The following is a 22,891-nucleotide window of genomic DNA, read 5'->3' on the forward strand; positions in this document are numbered from 1 at the left end:
TACTCATATACCTCCTCCTCTTCCTCCTCCTACTATAACTGGTTTCTGCTCATTTCCTCAACCAGTGGAGAATCTGCTCCGTTTCCCTGCAGTGTCCCACCAACCACGAGCTAGTAGAAAATGGGAAGAATTGCTGCAGGCGTCTATTGACCGGACTGTAATGATAGCACTCTCTTCCTCCCAATGCAAGGAGTCAGCGGGAATAGGAGCAGCTGCCGTATCTGGTTTCTCCCATGTGGCCCTGCAAAAGATACAGTGTGACTCATCCTATTTCCAAGCTTCCCTCAAAATATTAAGCCAAGAGGACAAGAGTTTGCCGCAGATGAGAAACGTCTCCTAAGATGCCAGTGCTGTTCATTTATCAGAGCTGGCAAAAAAGGTGTCGTTTTTCAAGTTTTCCATTCATCTTTTTTTTTGTTGTTTTAAAAAAAAGGGCCAGTGAGATTCTCTACCTTTCAGGGATGAAACTTAAACCAGTCCCACCCAGACACTTCAGCCGATGCTTCTTGCACTCTGCCCGGGGAACTATTGTTGGCTCTAGACCAAGATTTCTGAGCTAATGTGCCTGGGTAGGTCAGTGCGGTTGTTAGCAGCTCAATGTACTCCTGGCCACCACTTTCCCAGTTCTGTCTCTCCATCCAAAGGCATTTCTCAGTCACTTCTGCACTGTTTTGAGTTAATAAAGAAGTTGAGAGGGATAAGTCCGTAGACTCTGAAGTAACGGCCTCCAGGGCCAGAAGACACAACCAGAGGCCAAACCTAGGGTCTGGGCAAATGAGAAGCTGGGACAAGGCCACAGGCTGCAGAAGATATTTTAAGTGTTTGGGACAGAAGGTCACCCCAGACTACAGAGGGGACAGCTAAAGGCAGGTAGGTGTAGCCAGAGTGGTCCAGGCTCTGGGACTAGTCCCCCTGGGGACAGGGACTGTATCTAATTCCCACCTGAGTATTCTTTCCCAGTGCTTAGTAAAGTGCTCTGCACACACTAAGTGCTTAGTCAATATCAGTCAATGGTATTTACTGAGCACTTACAATGTACAGAGCACTGCGCTACACCCTTGGGAGAGTACAGTATAGCAGAATTAGCAGACACTATCCTTGCCCATAACAAAGAGAGTCTAAAGGGGAGGCAGACATTAGGATAATTTATAATATATAAAGGTATGTACATAATTTCTGGGGTTGGGAGTGGAGCGCATATCACACGTCCAAAGGTCACAGATCGAAGTGCACAGTTGACGCAGAAGGGAGAGCAAACAGGGGAAAAGACGGCTTCACTGGGGAAAGTCTCTTAGAGGAGATGTGACCTCAATAATGCTTTGAAGATGGAAAGAGCAGGTAGTCTGGCTTGAATGGAAGGGGAGGGATTTCCAGGCTAGGGGGAGGATGTGGGAAAGGGTTCGGCGGCGGGATAGGGGAGATCGGGGAACAGCGAGTAAGCTGCCACTAGAGGAGCAGAGTGTGCAGGCCAGGCTGTAGTAGGAGTCATTACTGTTAACTACTACTAGGAAATGAACTAAGTGCTCCTGCCCAGGTCTCCATTTCTGAGCCATATAAAGGGCTGTTCACCCCATATCAGCTGACTCCCTGGGGGTCAGTGCAGCTGGACCGCACAGGCGTAAAAGGTGACTACATCCTCTGCCCTGTTCTGATGGGGAGAGGGAAAATTCTCATGCGCAGTTCGCAGCCATTTCTCACAACAAAACCACTTTCGTTTTTGTCTAAATATTATGCATCCCTTTAAATAAAAAATTATGGTACTTGTTAAGTGCTTACTAAGTGCCTAGCACTGTACTAAGCCCCTCAGTATAGTCCTCGGGTTGGACACGATCCCGGCCCGAACTGGGGCTCACGGCAGAAGTGGAGAGAGGGGGATTTAATCCCCATTTTAAAGATGAGGAAACTGAGGCACCAATCAAACGGCAGACAGGGAGCAAGGACAAGGGAGTGGTTGGAATCCAGGTCCTCTAACTCCCAAACCCAGGCTTTTTCCATTATGCCCATACTGCTTCCCCTTTAACTGTACCCCGCCATTTCTCTAGCAAGAGTTCTTCGGCCAGTGCTCCTTTCCCTTTTGGACTTCTTTCCCTTGTGTTAGGAAAGGAGAGGTAGTTGGCCTTCACTCTATACCTGACTTGGCAGGGTTTTTTTGTTTTTTTGTTTTGCAAATGGAGTTTGTTAAGCGCTTACTATATGCCAGGCATTGTTCTAAGAACTGGGGTAGAAATATAGTAACCGGCTTGGGCACAGTCCACATCCCGCGTGGGGCTCAAGGTCTTAATTCCCCTTTTAGAGATGAGGGAACTGAGGCTCAGAGCAGGGTAGTGACTGGCCCGAGGTCACAGAGCAGATGGGGATTGGGAACCCAGGTCCTTCTGACTCCCAGGCCTTTGCTCTATCCACTGGGCCACTCTCTGGGTTTTACTTCTCACCTTCGCAAGTTGGAGGCAAACCCTGAGTCCTATCTAATACAGAGGCACTGTACTAAGCGCTGGGGTAGATACAACTTAATCAGGTTGGACACAGTTCATGTTCCCCATGGGGCTGACGGTTCTCATCCTCATTTTACAGATGAGAAAACTGAGGCACAGGACTGGGGGCTGATGAGAAAGGTGTACAGAAAGCATAAACTAAAAGCAACGCCCATTTTGAAGCAGTACTTCTAGCTCCCATCATAACTGCAAGAGAAGAAAAGCTGCCCAATTAGCTCATTCCCATTTGGCTTCAATTCCCCAAACCTCAAAGTTCTTCACGATCAATAGATCTGCAGGATTTGAGAAAACCGCTCCACCCTAAGATCCCAATTAGGCAGTCAACCTGGAGCTTCTTGTTCACAAATGAACAAAAATGAACTTCAGAGTACAAGCCCCACCTTTCTATAGCTCATCTTAATCTAGTCCCTATATTTCCATTAGATTGAACAGACTAGCTAATTAAAAAGGAGCCTAGAGTAATTATGCCCTAAAAGAGACGTAAGATTTAACAAACATTCTCCCTTTCCTAATACTCTACGATCATAGTCTAGTGGAAAGAGAATGGGATTGGGAGTCAGAAGACCTAGGTTCTCAACCCAGCTCTGCCGCTGGCCTGCTGTGTGACCTTGGGCAAGTCATTTAACCACTCTGGGCCAATTTTCCCCATCTAGGAAGCGGGGAGATGAGACCACCTGCTCTTCCGCCCTCTTAGTTTGCGAGCCACTTTTGGGCCCTAGACTCTAAGCTTGTCTCTGGGCAGAGAATGCGTCTGTTTATTGTTATACCGTACTCTCCTCAGTGCTCCGCACACAGTAAGCACTCGATAGCTACGACTGATGGACCAAGGGGGACTTTGATTGGATTACCTCACACCTACACCAGGGTTTGGCATTGTGCTTGTCTCATAGAATGTAATTCCATTTTTTAAAAGGACACGGGGCCTTACTCCAGGCCCGAGGGAAACCAGGCGACATAGAGGACAGAGGCTCAAATGACCCTGTCTCCTAAGAGCCAGCCATTCTTTCTGGGGCCTCGGGTCCCAAAGTCAAATGGCCTGTTGATTGCCTGTTGGAAGCATAGGGTGGCGGGTTCAGAGCAGCTCACCACAGAATTCAAGAAGCTGATTTGGAGATATCTGACAGCAAAGGCAAAATGCTCTCCAGATCAAGCCTTCAAATTGGTAAGGTAAATTCCTTATCTGGGGGACACCAGGTAGACAGAAAATACTACCTCAACTATCTCACTAATCTGTAGTACTGCCTTGGTTACTACTAGCTCTAAAAGAGGTCAGTTTTTCAGGACTGACGCCTTCCTAAAAACCTCTGAGACAAAGACGTTCTCTTTCTGCAAAAATCTGCAATTTCCTTTTTCAAATTTACCCCCTCTCAGGACCTTAAATAAATGGCACCCCACCCTCTGACTCACCAAGTTTAAAAAAAAAAAAAACTTGGGCCAACTGGGAACCCCATAAAGGCTTTAGATACACATCCAGGAGAAATGGTTAACTGTCCAGGACCTAATTCTGCCTGAGGGTAAGAACGTCAATAATATAATATAGGCTGAGGATTTCAAAATCACAATTGATTGAGCACACGAACACACGCCACCTTTTCTCTACCCCGCTCCTAGGATCCCAGGAGCTCTGAGGTGAGTAAACCCGGCTTTCCCTCCGAGTCCAGGAATCAGCTTTGAGTCAACAGGTGGTTGCACCATTCACCCAGCTCAGGTAGGTCATGGCGAAGTCTTGGGACAGGACAGGTTAATGGTTCTCCAATCTTCCACCCCCACCACAGGATAGCCTTGAAACATGACTTTTAGGAGCATTTCTTTTGCTACTGTGCAATCACAGTTTAAGCTTTTAGCTTGACTGGATGTCAAATTTTATGAAGTCACTCCACGGGACAATTATCATCATCTTCAAAATAACCCACTCCTTTCATCACTGATGTACTAAGAGAAGAAAGTTATCAGTGACTGTAAACGTCCGCTGCCGAACCCAAGTAAAAACATTTTCTTTTTTAGAAACCAGGAACGATAAACAAGGGTAACAACAAAAAAAGGGTAGCAGAGTAATATAATAAAAAATTATGGTATTTGTTAGGTGCTTACTGGGTGCCAGGCACTGTACTAAATGCTGGGGTGGATACAGGCCCAGTCGGGTCGGACACCGTCCCTGTCCCACATGGGGAATCACACAGCCTTAATCCCCATTTTACAGATGAGGGAATTGAGGCCCAGAGAGGTGAAGTGACTTGGCCGAGGGAAGTCCCACTGCAGACGAGCGGCAGAGCCGGGATTAGAACTCATGACTTTCTGACTCCCAGGCCCCCGCTCGATCCACGGCGCCCTGCTGCTTCTCACAGTAGCAAAGCCTTTCACACCATGGGCTGGCTTACACCATGAAAGCAAATTTCTATTACTTGTCTGCTGTGTGACCTTGGGCAAATCACTTCACTTCTCTGGGTCTCAGATGCTTCATCCAGAAAATGGGGATTGAGACTGAGCCCCGCATAGGGCAGGGACTGTCTGACCTGATTAATTGGTATATAGACGGTCCGACCTGATTAACTGGTATATAGAATGCTTTGAGAAGCAGCGTGGCTCAGTGGAAAGAGCACGGGTTTAGGACTCAGGGGTCACGGGTTCTAATCCCTGCTCCGCCACCTATCAGCTGTGTGACTGGGCAAGTCACTTAACTTTTCAATGCCTCAGTTACCTCATCTGTAAAATGGGGACTAAGACTGTGAGCCTCACATGGGACAATCTGATTCCCCTCTATCTCCCCCAGTGCTTAGAACATTGCTCGGCACATAGTAAGCGCTTACAAATACCAACACTATTATATTATTATTATTATTATTATTAAAATGGGCATTAAGACTGTGAGCCTCACGTGGGACAGCCTGATTACCCTGTATCTACCCTGACGCTTAGAAGAGCGCTCGGCAGATAGTAAGCGCTTAACAAATACAAATGTGGACTGCGCCTGAGTTGCAGATTATCACCTCAAAATAGTCTACGGCCCCCTCCCTCGCCGCATCACCTCCACTAGTTTGGGACTCGATGTTATTTACCCATTCACCCGCTTATTTTCTTTCAGCTGACCAGCCCCCTCTAACCTATACTTTAAAATCCTGCTTCTGGTTGGTCATAAGAACATGCCTTAAAAGGGAAGCTTAATAAATGCTATAATTAGACCTGACATCAGTGAAGACAGTTCTCAAAATCATCTTTTCTGAATCCGCCCTTCTCTGCACCCCCACCCCGCCCCCACCCCTTTGTCCCAGAATCAGCTACCGGCATGCTTTTTCCACAGAATAATTTCCCTGGCTCGCTGCCATTGGTCTCTCTGCCCAATTCCATTTTAAGTAATTTTCCTTTCCTTTGAGTTTCCCAATCCCTCCTGCAAGAAAGAAGGGCCCAACGGCTTGTCAGTTTGCTTCTACAGAAAACTTTTCGCCTCCAGCTGCGGTCCGGAGACAAGGAGGGGACGGTGCGTGTGGAGTCACGAGGCCTGTACTCTAACCCACCACCACTGATAAGAACGGCAAAGCCCCGTCCTAAGCACAAACCAAACAGTTTTCGGACATGGGTTCTGTTTGGCTCTTGGGCCTCATCCCGTGACGGGCCATCGACCAGACACTTATCATCGATCAATCCTATTTACTGAGCGCACGCTACGTGCAGGGGGGCGTACTAAGCGCCGGGGAGAGCACAATACCACAGGATCAGCAGACGCGTTCCCTGCCCGCGAGCATCACCGCGGGGATTCTTATCTGTGCCCCCCAAAATCTGGGTACCTGCCGTCTAATCTGACAGGGCGGACCCTCCGGCTTTTTACGTAAACTCCCCCAGATCATCGCTTTACCACTTCAAAAGGAGGCAGTGTGGTTTTAAGCCACTTGGCACATGGTGATTCTCCAGACTGTCTTTTTAAAATGTACCCAAGAGACTTTCCTGTTGTCTGGTGTGGGTGATCAACTTGAAAGGGAGCTTTTTTTTCCCCCCTTAAAGCCTTTTACCCACACCCAGAGGTTCACCGAGCTGTACAGCCAGTGAAGACAAAACATCCCCTCTGTGGCCTTGATGTTTATTTACCAGGCCTCATTTTAATGTGAAACAGCACACCAGTGTACCTCCTTCAACAGCTGAAAGGCCCAAATGCAGATTTATTTATTTTATTTTTTTTTTTAAGTGGCCTTACATCATGCAATTCCAGTTCCCTTTGGCTCAATTTCTCTCTTCAGACCTGGAGGAGGAAACAATCTCCCGTGAGCAACGAGTTGGCAGCCAACTCACAGTTGCCCTCAGAAGGGGCCGCCAAGGAAAACGGGATAGGGTCGACAGTAGGTGTGCCACGGATCGACGGGACACAGTGACCCGCCTAACTTCTTCAGATCGAGTTTGAAAAACGTAACTCCTCGGCGGCCACCGGCCGCCTCCGATGGCCCCAGACCCGATCCCATCTTTGCGTCGGCACCCACGCAAAGGACCCATCCACCAGAGTATTAAATCTGCATTTACCCCAGGCCGGCGGCTTGCTTGCGGAGAAGCAGCGTGGCTCGGTGGAAAGAGCCCGGGCTTGGGAGTCAGAGGTCACGGGTTCGAATCCCGGCTCGGCCACATTTGTCAGCTGTGTGACCGCGGGCAAGTCACTTCACTTCTCTGGGCCTCAGTGACCTCATCTGCAAAACGGGGATGAAGACTGTGAGCCTCACGTGGGACCACCTGATTATCCTGTCAATCTACCCCGGCGCTTAGAACAGTGCTCTGCACGTAGTAAGCGCTTAACAAATACCCACGTTATTATCATTACTGCTTCTGCCGTCATGGATTGGGAAGGGCCGGGCAAAACTGGCATGCCACGTGGCCTGAAGAAGGATGACTGCTCTTTTAGGCTGCCCAACGTCCATCCTGGTGATTTCATCGAACCCGGGGCCGGAGGTCAATCTCCTCGGCCTGGATGGTCACCGCTTAGTCGACACCGGCAGAGCCACCACCCGGGCCAACCCAAGCCTCGGCTGGCCGTTCGTACGGCACCCTCCCCAACGCTTAGGGCAGTGCTCCGCACACGGCAGGCGCCCGGTGACTGATTCTGCGACCCCCTTGGGACCAACAGGCCCAATTCCGCGGGGTCCCCGGGAGCGGCCTGGACGTCGGCCACCTCCTGACCAACCCTTTTCGGCACACGGTTTTTATTACTATCGACTAAGCGACTACCGGGGGCGGGCGGGGCGCTGTGCCGAGCGTCACGGGGGGGGGGGGCTAAACTACAGTAGTCATTAAGCACCTACGATGTGCCCGGCACTGTTCTAAGCGCCGATTCGAAGTTCCCGCACCACCTGGGGCTGCGGGGTCTGGGGGTGTCTAATCATTATTTATTCATTCAATAGTATTTGAGCGCTTACCATGTGCAGAGCACTGTACTAAGCGCTTGGAATGGGCAATTCAGCAACAGACAGAGCCCATCCCTGCCTAACGATGGGCTCACAGTCTAATCGGGGAATAATAATAATAACGTTGGCATTTGTAAAGCGTTTACTGTGTGCTGAGCACTGTTCTAAGCACTGGGGGAGAGAGAGGGTCATCGGGGGGGGGGGCTCACCGTCTGAATCCCCGTTTTGCAGAGGAGGCCACCGGGGCCCCGAGCAGTCAAGTGACCTGCCCAAAGTCACCCGGGGCGCGGGGATTAGAACCCGCGACCTCCGACTCCCAGGCCCGGGCTCTTTCCACCCCAGCCACGGTTCTCTAAGAGGTAACAATAAGAATAATGATGATGGTATTTGTTAAGCGCTTACTACGTGCGGAGCACTGTCCTAAGCGCTGGGGGAGATACAGGGGCATCAGACTGTCCCACGTGGGGCTCCCCTTTTTTCATCCCCCTTTTCCAGACGAGGTCACTGAGGCCCAGAGACTTGCCCAAGGTCTCCCAGCAGACAAGGGGCGGATGCGGGATTCGAACCCACGACCTCTGACTCCCCAGTCAGGACTCTTGCCAGTGAGCCACGCTGCGTCTCTAAGAGGTGTCGGTGGGGGGGAGAGGGGGTTGGGGAGCCCCCCCCCAGTGTGCAGGGGGCTGTGCTGCACGCTTTGGATCAAAGGGGGTGGTTTTTCCCCGCCCCCGCAGAGTGGCTCAGTGGCAAGAGCCCGGCAGCCGGAGGTCACGGGTTCGAATCCCGCCTCTGCCACCTGGGTGACTGGGGGCCAGTCACTTCTCCGGGCCTCGACACCCTCATCTGCAAAATGGGGGGGAAGACTCACAATAACAACAACAATATTAACATTAATTAATAATAATAACGTTGGTATCTGTTAAGCGCTTACTATGTGCACAGCACTGTTCTAAGCGCTGGGGGAGATACAGGGGAATGAGGTGGTCCCCCGTGGGGCTCCCAGTCTTCATCCCCATTTTCCAGATGAGGTCACTGAGGCCCAGGGAAGCGAAGCTGGCAGATCACGCGGGACCCCCCCACCCCGAGGAGCCCGGATCTCCCTCCAGCGCTCAGCGCAGTGCTCTGCACCGAGTCAGGGTTTGGCCCATCCCACCATGTCAGGGTGGCTCAGTGGCAAGAGCCCGGGCTTGGGAGTCAGAGGTCACAGGTTCGAATCCCGGCTCCTCCCCTTGCCAGCTGGGGGACTGGGGGCAAGTCCCTTCAATAATGTTGGTATTTGTTCAGCGCTTCCTACGTGCAGAGCACTGTTCTAGGCGCTGGGGGAGATCCCACTGTCCCACATGAGGCTCACCCTTAATCCCCATTTTACGAATGAGGCCACTGAGGCCCAGAGAAGTGAAGTGACTTGCCCACGGCCCCGCAGCTGACAAGTGGCCCCGCAGCTGACAAGTGGCCGCGCCGGGATTCGAACCCATGACCTCTGACTCGATTAGACGGTAAGCCCGTCCAAGGGCAGGGACCGTCTCTATCTGTTGCCGCCTCGTTCATTCCAAGCGCTTAGTCCAGGGCTCTGCACCTAGGAAGCGCTCAATCAATACTATTGAATGAATGACTCCCAAGGCCGGGCTCTTTCCACTGAGCCACGCTGCTTCTCTGCCTCCTCTGGGCCTCAGTGAGCTCATCTGTCAAATGGGGATGAAGCCTCGCGAGTGCGCGCTTCCCAAATACCACGCGCGCTCCTCGTGGGGCGGGCAGGCCGGGGGGCGAGGGGACCTCACCCGGAGCTCTCCCTCGGTGCGGTGCAGCCCCAGCCGCCGCAGCCCCACGGCCAGGTCGTTGACGCACAGGCCGCCGTCGCGGTTGACGTCGAGCTTCTGGAAGAGCAGCCAGAGGCGCAGGCGGTGGTCGGGGCCCCCGCACACGGCCCCGCCGCACGGGTCTCCTCGGTCTCCTCGGTCTCCTCCTCCTCCTTCTCCCCCCGGAGCAGCGGCGGCAGCGGCGGAGTCCGGGCCGGGCGCGCCCCCGCAGCGGCACAGCACGCTGCTCACCATCGGGAGCGCGCGCACGCCTGCCTGCCCGCCCGCCCGCTCGCCCGCCCGCCCCGACAGACGCCGGTAAATGGCGCCAGCGCCCGCCCGCCGGGACAACCGACACCCGCGCTTCCGGGAACCCCGCCTCCCGCCGGCCAATGGCGGCCCGCCTCCCTTCCGCGCCGGCCAATGGGCGCCCGCCGCCCCTCCTGCGCCGGCCAATGGGCGCCCACTTCTCCCCAGCGCCGGGCGAGGGCCGCCCGCCTCCCTCCTGAGCCGGTCGGGGGCCGCACGCTTCCCCCCAGCGCCGGCCAATGGGCGCCCGCCTCCCTTCTGTGCCGGCCAATGGGCGCCCGCCTCCCTTCTGTGCCGGCCAATGGGCGCCCGCCTGCCTTCTGTGCCAACCAATAGGCGCCCGTCTCCCTCCAGCGCCGGCCGATGGACACCCGCCCCCTCCTGCGCCGGCCGATGGGCGCCCACTTCTCCCCAGCGCCGGGCGAGGGCCGCCCGCCTCCCTCCTGAGCCGGTCGGGGGCCGCACGCTTCCCCCCAGCGCCGGCCAATGGGCGCCCGCCTCCCTTCTGTGCCGGCCAATGGGCGCCCGCTTCCCTTCTGTGCCAACCAATAGGCGCCCGTCTCCCTCCAGCGCCGGCCGATGGACACCCGCCCCCTCCTGCGCCGGCCGATGGGCGCCCACTTCTCCCCAGCGCCGGGCGAGGGCCGCCCGCCTCCCTCCTGAGCCGGTCGGGGGCCGCACGCTTCCCCCCCAGCGCCGGCCAATGGGCCGCCCGCCTCCCTTCTGTGCCGGCCAATGGGCGCCCGCCTCCGTCCAGCGCCAGCCAATGGACACCCACCTCTCTCCAGCGCCAGCCAGCGGCCGCCCGCCCCCTCCAGCTCCAGCCAGTGGCCCCCCTCCTCCCTCCAGCGCCAGCCAATGGCCGCCCGCCCCCTCCGGCGTCAGCCAATGGGCGCCCACCTCCCCTCCAGCGCCAGCCAATGGGCGCCCGCAGCCCTCGCCCCGGAGAGGAGGGATTAGCCAATCGGGCTCCTCGGCCAGGGGAGGTTCAAACCGGAGCCCGGGCCCGCCAGCGGATGCAGGATAAAAATAATAATGCTGATATTTGTTGATAATAATAATCATGATAATTGCATTGGTTAAGCGCTGACTATGTGCCAAGCGCTGTTCTAAGCGCTGGGGGAGATACAGGGGAATGAGGTGGTCCCACGTGGGGCTCACAGTCTTCATCCCCATTTGACAGATGAGGAAACTGAGGCCCAGAGAAGTGAAGGGACTCGCCCACAGTCACCCAGCCGACAGGTGGCCGAGAGGGGATTCGAACCCATGACCTCTGACTCCCAAGCCCGGCCTCTTTCCACTGGCCGCGCTGCTTTTAATCCCCATTTTACAGACGGGGGAACTGAGGCCCAGAAAGTGGAGTGGCTTGCCCAAGGTCACACGCCGCAAGCTGCAGAGTCGGGAACAATAATAATAATAATAATAATTTATATATTATATAGTATAATATATTATATATAATAATATAGTATAATATATTATTGTAATAATATATAATATAATAATAATTATAAGAGTATTTGTTAAGCACTGTTCTAAGCATTAGGGTAGGTACAAGGTTCCAACCGCTTAGTAGCGCTTAGTACAGTGCTCTGCACATAGTAAGGGCTCAGTAAATACTTTTGAATGAATACCAGGTCATCAGGTTGTCCCACGTGGGGCTCACAATCTTCCCCCCCCCCCCCCCATTTTCCAGATGAGGTCACTGAGGCCCAGAGAAGTGAAGTGACTGGCCCAAGGTCACACAGCTGATCAGTGGCAGAGCGGGGATTAGAACCCACAACATCCGACTCCCAAATCCACGCTCTCTCCACTGAGCCACGCCGCTTCTCTCTTGAGCCAGAGGCTGAAAATAGCATGATTGGCAAACAGGGCGGGCAATGGTAAGTTCCAAATGGTCGTGGGTTCGAATCCCCGCTCCGCCACTTGTCAGCTGTGTGACTTTGGGCAAGTCACTTCGCTTCTCTGGGCCTCAGTTACCCCATCTGTAAAATGGGGATGAAGACTGGGAGCCCCACTTGGGACAACCTGATCACCTTGTATCCTCCCCAGCGCTTAGAACAGTGCTTCGCACATAGTAAGCGCCATCATTATTAGTATATTAATATATACTACTATATTATTATATAGTAGTATATATAATGTACTATATAATAATATATACTAATATATCATTAGTATATATTATTATATGAGTACCATCATTATTATTAAATAGCACACGCCCCTCCAAGAGAGAGCGAGGAACCACAGCGATCCGGAGAATTAAAACGCATTTTTTAAAAATAATAATAATAATGTTGGTATTTGTTAAGCGCTTACTATGTGCAGAGCACTGTTCTAAGCGCTGGGGTAGACACAGGGGAATCAGGTTGTCCCACGTGGGGCTCAGTCTTAATCCCCATTTTACAGATGAGGTAATTGAGGCCCAGAGAAATTAAGTGACTTGCCCACAGTCACACAGCTGACAAGTGGCAGAGGCGGAATTCGAACTCATGACCTCTGACTCCAAAGCCCGGGCTCTTTCCACTGAGCCACACTGCTTCTCTAATAATAATGTTGGTATTTGTTAAGGGTTTACTATGTGCCAAGCGCTGTTCTAAGCACTGGGGTAGGTAGAGGGTCATCAGGTGGTCCCACATAGGGCTCACAGAAGCAGCGTGGCTCAGTGGAAAGAGCCCGGGTTTGGGAGTCAGAGAGGTCATGGGTTCTAATTCCGACTCCGCCACCTTTCTGCTGTGTGACTCTGGGCAAGTCACTTCACTTCTCATGGCTTAGTGGAAAGAGCCCGGGCTTGGGAGTCAGAGGTCTTGGGTTCAAATTCCCGCTCCGCCGCTTGTCAGCTGGGTGACCTTGAAGTGACTTCACTTCTCTGTGCCTCAGTTACCTTGTCTGGAAAATGGGGACGAAGACTGTGAGCCCTCTATGGGACAACCCGCTTACTTTGTAATCCAGCAGTGTTTAGAACGGTGTTTAGCACAGAGTAAGCGTTTAACAAATACCAACTTTATTATTATTATTGTTAATAATTATTGTCAATAATAATAATAATGTTGGCATTTGTTAAGCGCTTACTCTGTGCTAAGCGCTGTTTTAAGCGCTGGAGAGGATACGAGGTGATCAGGTTGTCCCCCGTGAGTGTCACAGTTAATCCCCATTTTACAGATGAGGTCACTGAGGCCCAGAGAAGTGAAGTGACTTGCCCACGGTCACACAGCTGACAAGTGGCCGAGCCGGGATTCGAACCCAGGACCTCTGACTCTCAAGCCCGGGGTCTTTCCACTGAGCCAGGAGTTATTCTCGGGGCCTCAGTTCCCTCATCTGGAAATGGGGATGAAGACTGTGAGCCCCACGAGGGACCACCTCATGACCTTGTATTCCCCCTCCCCCTAACCCCAGCGCTTAGAACAGTGCTCTGCACCTCGTAAGCGCTTAACCGAGGCCATCATTTATGATGGGGCTGATTGGAATTGTCCATTCCAAGCGCTCAGTCCAGTGCTCTGCCCAGAGTAAGCGCTCAATCAATAGGACTGAATGAATGAACGGCGATGCTATTGATCTATTTATCTTGATTCTCTTTATCGGGATTATGTGATCTTGTTTTTATCCGTCTGCCTCCCCCGATTAGAAGGTAAACCCCTCCTTTGGCAGGGATTGGAATAATAATCATCATGTTGGTATTTGTTAAACGCTTACTCTGGGCAGAGCACTGTTCTAAGCGCTGGGGGAGAGACAGGGGAATCAGGTGGTCCCACGTGAGGCTCCCTGTCTTCATCCCCATTTGACAGATGGGATAACTGAGGCACAGAGAAGAAGAATAAAAATGTTGGTATTTGTTAAGCGCTATGGGCAGAGCACTGTTCTAAGCGCTGGGGTTGTCCCACATGGGGCTCGCCGTCTTCACCCCCATTTTACAGATGGGGTAACTGAGGCACAGAGAAGAAGAAGAAGAATGTTGGTATCTGTTAAGTGCTATGTGCAGAGCACCGTTCTAAGCGCTGGGGGAGAGTCAGGGGAATCAGGTTGTCCCTCGTGAGGCTCACTGTCTTCATCCCCATTTTACAGATGGGGTAACTGAGGCACAGAGAAGAATAATAATGTTGGTATTTGTTAAGCGCTGACTACATGCAGAGCACTGTTCTAAGCGCTGGGGGAGAGACAGGGGAATCAGGTTGTCCCTCGTGAGGCTCACAGTCTTCATCCCCATTTTACAGATGGGGTAACTGAGGCAGAGGGAAGAATAATAGTAATGTTGGTGTTGGTTAAGCGCTGACTACGTGCAGAGCACTGTTCTAAGCGCTGGGGGAGAGTCAGGGGAATCAGGTTGGCTCCCAGTCTTCATCCCCATTTTCCAGATGGGGTAACTGAGGCCCAGAGAAGTGAAGTGACTTGCCCCACAGTCACCCAGCTGACAAGGGGCAGAGCCGGGATTCGAACCCACGACCTCTGACTCCCTAGTCACGCTGCTTCTCTATCTGTCTCTATCTGTTGCTCAATTGTCCATTCCAAGCGCTTAGTACAGTGCTCTGCCCATAGTCAGCCCCCAATCCATACGATTGGATGAATGAATGAATGATGCCCAACGAAGAGGGCCAATCGGAGGGGGGAGGCGGGACTTTGGAGAGCGACGGACGGATGGGAGGCCCAATAGGGGGCGGGGGCGGGGGCGGGGGCGGGGGCCGCTCGGCCGAATGAAAAGGCCCTCAGTTTCCCCCGCGGAGGTGGGGCCTGAGGCTAAAGGGAGGCGGTGCACGGCCCGGCCTCGAGGGGGCGCTTCTGCGCGCTTCGCCGGCGGAAGGGGCGGATTCACGAAGCCATTACGCAGCGCCGCGGCGGCGGCCTGGGCCTGGAGGTACGCCTTTGGCGTAAGGCCCCGGGGTACGCACTTTGCGTATGTTGCTGGGGGCCCGGAAGTACGCATTTTGCGTAAGGCAGTTGGGGGCCCGGAAGTACGCATTTTGCGTAAGGCCGTTGGAGAGGCAGTTGGGCCTAGAGGTACGCCCTTTGCGTAAATTGACTGGGGGTCTGGAGGTACGCCTTTTTGCGTAAGGTAGTTGGGTCTAGAGGTGCGCCTTTTGCATAAGGCGGCCGGTCCTGGAGGTACGCCTTTTGCGTAAGACAGCTGGGGGCCCGCAAGTACGCCTTTTGCGTAAGGCGGTTGGGGCCCGGAAGTACGCCTTTTGCGTAAGGCGGTTGGGGCCCGGAAGTACGCCTTTTGCGTAAGGCGGTTGGGGCCCGGAAGTAGGCATTTTGTGTAAGGCGGTTGGGGCGCGGAGGTAGGCCTTTTGCGTAAGGCAGTTGGGACCCGGAGGTACGCCTTTTGCGTAAGGCGGCCGGTCCCGGAGGCACGCCTTTTGCGTAAGACGGCTGGGATCCAGAAGTACGCCTTTTGCGTAAGGCAGTTGGGGCGCGGAGGTACGCCTTTTGCGTAAGACAGTTGGGGGCGCGGAGGTACGCCTTTTGCGTAAGGCAGTTTTGCCTAAAGGTACGCCTTTTGCGTAAGGCAGTTGGGGCGCGGAGGTACGCCTTTTGCGTAAGACAGTTGGGACCCGGAGGTACGCCTTTTGCGTAAGGCCATTGGGCCTAAAGGTACGCCTTTGGCGTAAGGCGGTGGGGGCCCGGAGCTACGCCTTTGGCGTAAGGCGTCCGGGATCCGGGAGTACGCCTTCGGCGTAAGGCGTCTGGGATCCGGAAGTACGCCTTTGGCGTAAGGCGGCCGGTCCCGGAGGTACGCCTTTGGCGTAAGGCAGTGGGGGGGGGGGCCGGAGCTACGCCTTTGGCGTAAGGCGTCCGGGATCCGGAAGTACGCCTTCGGCGTAAGGCGTCCGGGATCCGGAAGTACGCCTTTGGCGTAAGGCGTCCGGGATCCGGAAGTACGCCTTTGGCGTAAGGCGGCCGGTCCCGGAGGTACGCCTTTGGCGTAAGGCAGTGGGGGCCCGGAGCTACGCCTTTGGCGTAAGGCGTCCGGGATCCGGAAGTACGCCTTCGGCGTAAGGCGTCTGGGATCCGGAGGTACGCCTTTGGCGTAAGGCAGCCGGGCCTGGAGGTGCGCCCTTGGCGTAGCGGAGGAGGAGGAGGAGGAAGGAGCGGGACCGGCCCCTTTCGGGGGGCCATGACGGCCCCCGTCAAGAAGCGGAAGATGAACTTCTCGGAGCTGGAGGTGGAGATCATCGTGGAGGAGCTGGAGCGCCAGAAGCACCTGCTGGTCAACCACTTCAACGCGGGCGTGCCGCTGGCCGCCAAGAGCGCGGCCTGGCAGGACATCCTGCGCCGGGTCAACGCCGTCACCACCTGCCGCCGGGAGCTGCCCGAGGTCAAGAAGAAGTGGTCGGACCTGAAGACCGAGGTCCGGCGCAAGGTGGCCCAGGTGCGGGCGGCCGTGGAGGGCGGCGACCCCGGGGAAGGCCACGCAGCGGCCGCGGGGGACGCGGGAGACCCCGGCCTGGCGCCCGTCCTCCTCACCCCCATGCAGCAGCGCATCTGCAACCTGCTGGGCGAGGCCACCGTCGTCAGCCTGCCCGGGCCCGAGCCCCTGCACCCCCTGCCCCTGCCCAGCGCCGACGCCACCGTCACCCTCACCCAGAGTGAGCGGGGGACCGGGGGGTGGGGGGCCCGGGACCGGCCGGGGGGCGTCCAGCCCAGCCCCCCCGGGGTGGACGGCGCGCCCGACGAAGGGATGCGCCGGGATGGGTCGGGCCCTCGCCCGGGGCGCGGCGCTGGATGCGCTGGGAGGGATTGGGCGCGCACTGTGTGCGCGGCGCTGGAAGGACCGCTTGGAAGGGACGGTCGGGCCGCAGAAGGGATGCGCCGGGATGGATCCGGCGCTCGCTGGGTGCGCGGCACCGGACTGGAGCGATCCCCACGGACGGTCGGGCCGCAGAAGGGATGCAACGGGATGGATCGAGCGCTCGCTGGGTGCGCAGCACTGGACGGAGCGCTGCCGAGGGACGGTCGGGCCGCAGAAGGGATTCACTGGGGTGGATTGAGCGTTTACTCTCCGCACAGCACTGGATGGACCGCTTGGGATGGACAGTTGGGCCGCAGAAGGGATGCACCGGGATGGATCGAGCGCTCGCTGGGTGCGCAGCACTGGACGGAGCGCTGCCGAGGGACGGTTGGGCCGCAGACGGGATCCACCGGGATGGATCGAGCGCTCGCTGGGTGCGCAGCACTGGACGGAGCGCTGCCGATGGACGGTTGGGCCGCAGAAGGGATTCACTGGGATGGATTGAGCGTTTACTCTCCGCACAGCACTGGATGGACCGCTTGGGATGGACAGTTGGGCCGCAGAAGGGATCCACCGGGATAGATCGAGCGCTCGCTGGGTGCGCAGCACTGGACGGAGCGCTGCCGAGGGACGGTTGGGCCGCAGAAGGGATTCACTGGGATGGATTGAGCGTTTACTCTCCGCACAGCACTGGATGGACCGCTTGGGATGGACAGTTGGGCCGCAGAAGGGATCCACCGGGATGGATCGAGCGCTCGCTGGGTGCGCAGCACTGGACGGACCGCTGCCGATGGACGGTTGGGCCGCAGAAGGGATTCACCGGGGTGGATCGAACGCTCGCTTTGTGCACAGCACTGCACTGGAGCGATTCCCACGGACGGTTGGGCCGCAGAAGGGATTCGCCGGGGTGGATTGAGCGCTCGCTATTTGCACGGCACTGGACGGACGCTTGGAATGGACAGTTGGGCCGCAGAAGGGATTCGCTGGGATGGATTGAGCGCTCATTTTGTGCACAGCACTGGACTGGAGCAATTCGGATGTACGGTTGGGCCGCAGAAGGGATTCACTGGGGTGGATTGAGCGCTCACTGTGTGCACAGCACTGGACGGACCGCTTGGGTTGGACGGTTGGGCCGTGGAAGGGACTCACTGGGATGGATTGAGTGTTTACTATGTTCACAGCACTGGATGGAGTGCCTGGAATGGACAGTTGGGACGCAGAGAGGGACCCTCCCTGCCCAGCGACGGGCTCACCCCATCTAAACGGGGGAGTCAGACAGCAAAACCGAAACAAGACAACATTCATTCATGCAACAGTATTGACTGAGTGCTACCATGTGCAGAGCACTGGGCGGAGTGCTTGGAATGGACAGTTGCGCCACAGAGAGAGACCCTCCCTGCCCAGCGACGGGCTCACCTCATCTTAACGGGGGAGACAGACAGCAAAACCGAAACAAGACAACATACACTCAAGCAATAGTATTGATTGAGCGCTTACTACGTGCAGAGCACTGGACGGAGCACTTCGAATGTCCAACTGGGCCACAGACAGAGACCCTCCCTGCCCAACAACGGGCTCACCGTCTAAACCGGGGGGACAGATAGCAAAACAAAAAGAAGACAACATTCATTCATTCACCAGTATCGATTGAGCGCTTGCTCTGTGCAGAGCACTGGACGGAGCACTTGGAATGAACAGTTGGGCCACAGAGAGAGACCATCCCTCCCAACGACGGGTTCACCGTCTAGACAGACAGCAGAGCAAAAGAGAACAAAGCCCAAACGAGACAACATTCATTCATTCAATAGTATTTATGGAGCACCTACTCTGTGCAGAGCACTGGACTCCCTGCCCTCTTCGCTGACTTTCGGCTTCAAAGCTGTCCATCCCCTTGCCCCCTCCTACCTCACCTCCCTTCTCTCTTTCTACTTCTCACCCCGTACACTCCGCTCCTCTGCCCCTCATCTCCTCACTGTCCCCCCTTCACGCTTATCCCGCCGTCGACCCCGCTAGCCCCCGTGCACGAGAAAGTCTGCCCCCGGCCACTGGGCCCTCACCTTCTGCCCCAGCGCTCACAGCAGGGCTTGGCACAGAGTCGGCCCTTCCTATTAATAAAAATGATGGTGTTTGTTAAGCACTTACTATGCTAACTGACTAAGCACGGTTCTAAGTAAGCGCTGGAGGGCGCGGGGGTGGATACAAGGTAATCGGGTCATCCCATGCGGGGCTCACGGTCTTCATCCCATTTTACAGATGAAGGAACTGAGGCCCAGAGCAGTGAAGTGGCTTGTCTAAGGTCACACAGCAAAGTGGCGGATTAGAACCGCGACCTCTGACGCCCAAGCCCGGGCTCTTTCCACTAAGCCACACAATGACGGTATTTAAGCCCTTCCCATCTGCCAAGCCCTGTTCGGAGCGCTGGAGTAGGTAGCAGGTAATCAGGTTGTCCCACGTGGGGCTCACGGGCTTCATCGCCCACCCCCCTTTGACAGAGGAGGGAACTGAGGCCCAGAGAAGTGAAGTGACTTGCCTCAAGTCACACAGCTGACAAGTGACGGAGCCCGGGACTAGCACCCGTGACCTCCGACTCCCAAGCCCGGGCTCTTTCCACTAAGTCACATTGCTCCTAACAGAATGCTTAACTAATATTCGTTCATTCAGTCATATTTATTGAGCGCTTACTGTGTGCAGAGCACTGTACCAAGCACTTGCACAATTCGGCAACAGAGAGAGACAATCCCTCCCTGACAATGGGCTCACAGTCTAGAAGACTAGTACCATACTGATGATGATGATTGCCGTGTCTTGGGCAGTCCCCGGCCCCGCCCCTCTGTACTTCTGCCGAATTTCCTGGTAGCCCTCTCCTCTGTCTCTCCCCCCCGCCCATCTCTCTTTCCCCCCTCCCTCCGGGTCTCCCTCCCAGGCATCTGGTCCACGTCCTGCCTCTGGCCTCGTGGTGGCCAGGAAATGTGTCTGTTATAGTGAACTTTCCCAAGCGCTTGGTACAGTGCTTTACGCACAGTAAGCGCTCAATACGTACGATTGAGTGGTCTGAAATGCCCCCCGCCCCCGCAAATCCGACAGACAGTTATCCTCCCCCAAGGCACATCTTCTCCAAGAGACCCTCCCTGACTAAACACTCCCGGCCTCTTCTCCCACTCCCTTCTGCGTCACCTGGACGTGCTTCTTTTGTTCATCGCCCCCCTCCAGCCTCACAGCACTTATGTACATATCTGTCATTTATTTATATGATTGGCTGTGTCATCGTCTGTCCGGTCCCCCCTCACCCCCCCCCCCCCCCCGACCCTGGACCGTTAGCTCGCTGTGGGCAGGGAATGAGTCGGTTTATTATTGTACTCTCCCAGGTGCTTAGTACAGTGCTCTGCACATGGTAAACACTAAAGAAATACGATTGATTGAATGAATGAAAGTAAGCGCTCAGTAAATACGATCGAATGGTCCGCAGAGAGAGGAATGATACCCGGCTTTCTTCTCCCTTTGCTCTCTAGTTCCCGCCGAGGCCACGTACCACACTTTGGAGGACGGAGTGGTGGAGTACTGCACGACGGAGGCCCCCTCCACGGTCACGGCCGAGGCCCCGGTGGAGATGCTGGCCCACCCGGCCGACGTGGCCCTCAAGCCCCAGGAGCTCAAGAGCCGCATCGCCCTCAACTCGGCCAAGCTGCTGCAGGAGCAGCGCGTCACCAACCTCCACGTGAAGGAGATCGCCCAGCACCTGGAGCAGCAGAACGACCTCCTGCAGATGATCCGCCGCTCCCAGGAGGTGCAGGCGTGCGCCCAGGAGCGCCAAGCCCAGGCCATGGAAGGGACCCAGGCAGCCCTGAGCGCCCTCATCCAGGTCCTCCGTCCGATGATCAAAGATTTCCGCCGTTACCTGCAGAGCAACACGCCCAGCCCTGCACCACCTTCCGATCCCGGACAGATGACCCAGAACGGGCAACAGGACGGCATCATCCAGTGACCCCGGAGGCTGGCCGAGCTGTCTCTCTGCCCTGACCGGATGAAGGCGGGGCAGGGCATCCTCCACCGGGCCCCAGGCGGGTTTGCGGGCGTGCCCCTCGGGTCGGGCGGACTCCAGGAGCGACCTCTCGTTTCGGAGGAACTCGGGACTCTGGGCACAGACCGTGCCTTTGGAATGACGGCGGGGCCGGGGACGTAGCACTGCCAGTTGGAACGAGAATCTCTTTCCCCCCACCCCCTTCTCCACCCCTCCCGCGCCCTGCTCCGTCCCGGAGCTGGAAGCTTGGCCGGTCGTTTTGTTTCCGAGCTGGGGGGAGCGGGCCCTGCTGTGATGGAAGTGGCAAGAGCTGACCTGCCATCTCATCTCTCTCTCGATACGAAGGTACTGATTGAAGAGAACGCAGATAAGTGCTCCTGCCAAGCTACTTCAACCCAACGGGCCACCACTGTGAACACCCGATGCTGGATTTAATCTCTCTCCCCTTCCGGGGACTGATGTCAGTAGGTCCGAGGCTAAAATTCCCTCCCCTTCTCCCACCTGCTTGTGCCTAGGCACCTGGGCTAATGCATTCAATGTCACAAAGGTTGGGTCTCTCTCCATCTCTCTCTCTCTCTCTTTATCTCTCTCATGGCATCTTTCTCCCTACTCTTCAGGAATACCTCATGGGACAGCCATACTGGCACCCCCCGCCCTGATTTTAAAAGCTAAGCCCCTCAAGCTAGACTGCTCAGGAGAGCTCGGGGGTTGGGGGGTCGGGGAGAGATGCCTTCTGGCCACCAGGAGCTCGTCATCAAAGCTCTCTCGTGCCCGGCTTTTCCCAGTGCCCTTCTTTTAGATCACATTGCAAACCGGAGGGAAATTGAACAGATGAGTGAAGGGTCCCGGCCTGAAGGTAGTCCCCTATTGAGTTCTGGGCTGACTTTGTCATTTCTGGGATTAGCCAGGAGCTAAGGTGACTCCTCCTTCCCATAAGCACGCACACCCCCCGGGATCCAGTCCCGCAACGAAGCCGGTGTCGTCGAGGCGTTATGCCATTTGGCTCCCACCCCCGTGTTACTGCGGAATGTGCAATCCCCAACCGGGCTGAATCCAAAGCTAAGACCGACACCGAATGTACGGATCGGGTAGATCAGGGTTGCCACAGAGGCTAGGACCTTTGGATTCCTGGAAATTTGCCCCCTCCACCCTGCTTCCAAGCTTGCGCATTGGGGCTAAAATGGGAGAGCAGTAGAGAGTAAATGTTTCACTCTTCATCGCTTTGAGTCTGCTCGCCTTACGTTCGGTAGCTGGTGGCTTTAATTTCTCCAGATGGGTTTCAAGAGCCTCCTCCTCCCTCTCTAACCGAGGCTCTTTGCGGTTCCACCCCCAAGCCTTGGGGCTGAGCAGGACCACTGGGCGTAGCTAGAATGGACGCGCCTCACCATCCCAAAGGTCCTTGTGAGCCAACGCACGTTTCCAAACCTGTTGCTTCAAGCCGATCCCTTCCGCCTCTTCCCTACCCGCCTCCCCGTGACAGCCAAATCCAAAAGAAGGTCACCGTTTCCATCAGTCCCCCGTGGCGTCAATCATAGGGAGACTGGATTTATCTTCAGCTGTTCTCCGACGAGCTCCGACGCCGAGCCGTGCTTAGGTCCGCTGTGACATTTGACAGAGAGCATCATTTTGGGTTCTGTGATGGGGCAGGGAGAGAGGCAGGGAAGGGAAAGAAAAAGAGGCAGACGGCGTAGACGGCAAACGACCTCCAACCCCAGCCTCGCTCCTTCCCCGGAATCTCGATTCGGCATCCGCACCGGGACGGAGCAGCCCAGCTCAGCTCCCCGAGTCTCCATTCGTGATGCAGGTGCAATCCTCTGTGGACTCCCAACCCATTTTTGAAGTGTCAGCCAACTCTGATTGACTTTAGGTGCCAACAGGAATCCTGATGGTATTTGCTTCTTCTTTCCAGGTATTTGTTTTAATTAAAAATCTTTTTTTTTTTTTAAACACGTCTCCGGCTAAGTCGACTGATCTCGCGTAAAAGTGTCTCTGGTTGGGAGGCTGAGTTTTGGAGGGAAAAGATCTGCCGAGAAACACAGATCCAGTCCAGGGTCCAAGGGCACTAGTTAAGGCTCACTGGAGCTGCCTCTGGTGAGATTCCTGGGCATTCAGAGGAGCCCACTGACAGATTGGGGTCTCTCCGGATTTTTCAGCCCGGGCTATCGGCGCTAGAG

The 22,891-nt window shown here is 55.4% G+C and overlaps 3 protein-coding genes across 6 annotated transcripts in view; 2 read left to right on the forward strand and 1 right to left on the reverse strand.

Annotated features, from left to right (window-relative positions):
* The window catches only part of SLC25A25 (solute carrier family 25 member 25), a 34,503-nt gene extending 24,556 nt beyond the window's left edge, over positions 1–9,947 (reverse strand). For 2 of the 4 annotated variants that reach the window (XM_029061962.1, XM_029061964.1), the window contains exon 1: positions 9,646–9,947. In XM_029061962.1, the coding sequence (XP_028917795.1) occupies positions 9,646–9,918 (273 nt within the window). In that variant the 5' untranslated portion in view covers positions 9,919–9,947. Of the gene's footprint in view, positions 1–6,678; positions 6,701–6,998; positions 7,020–9,645 lie in introns of those variants that run through there. The other 2 variants (XM_039911753.1, XM_039911752.1) reach the window with 2 other exon arrangements.
* A 38-nt stretch (positions 9,948–9,985) lies between these two features.
* Positions 9,986–10,932, forward strand: LOC114811160 (vegetative cell wall protein gp1-like). The gene is made up of 2 exons (XM_029062725.1): positions 9,986–10,765; positions 10,822–10,932. The coding sequence occupies exons 1-2, from the start codon at positions 9,986–9,988 to the stop codon at positions 10,930–10,932; spliced, it is 891 nt and encodes a 296-aa protein (XP_028918558.1).
* Positions 10,933–15,729: 4,797 nt separating this feature from the next.
* Positions 15,730–22,664, forward strand: NAIF1 (nuclear apoptosis inducing factor 1). The gene is made up of 2 exons (XM_029061967.1): positions 15,730–16,556; positions 20,209–22,664. The coding sequence occupies exons 1-2, from the start codon at positions 16,085–16,087 to the stop codon at positions 20,679–20,681; spliced, it is 945 nt and encodes a 314-aa protein (XP_028917800.1). The 5' UTR covers positions 15,730–16,084; the 3' UTR covers positions 20,682–22,664.
* The last annotated feature ends 227 nt before the right edge of the window (positions 22,665–22,891 follow it).

The sequence above is a fragment of the Ornithorhynchus anatinus genome, chromosome 4, assembly GCF_004115215.2.
Source record: "Ornithorhynchus anatinus isolate Pmale09 chromosome 4, mOrnAna1.pri.v4, whole genome shotgun sequence".
Classification (NCBI taxonomy): domain Eukaryota; kingdom Metazoa; phylum Chordata; class Mammalia; order Monotremata; family Ornithorhynchidae; genus Ornithorhynchus; species Ornithorhynchus anatinus.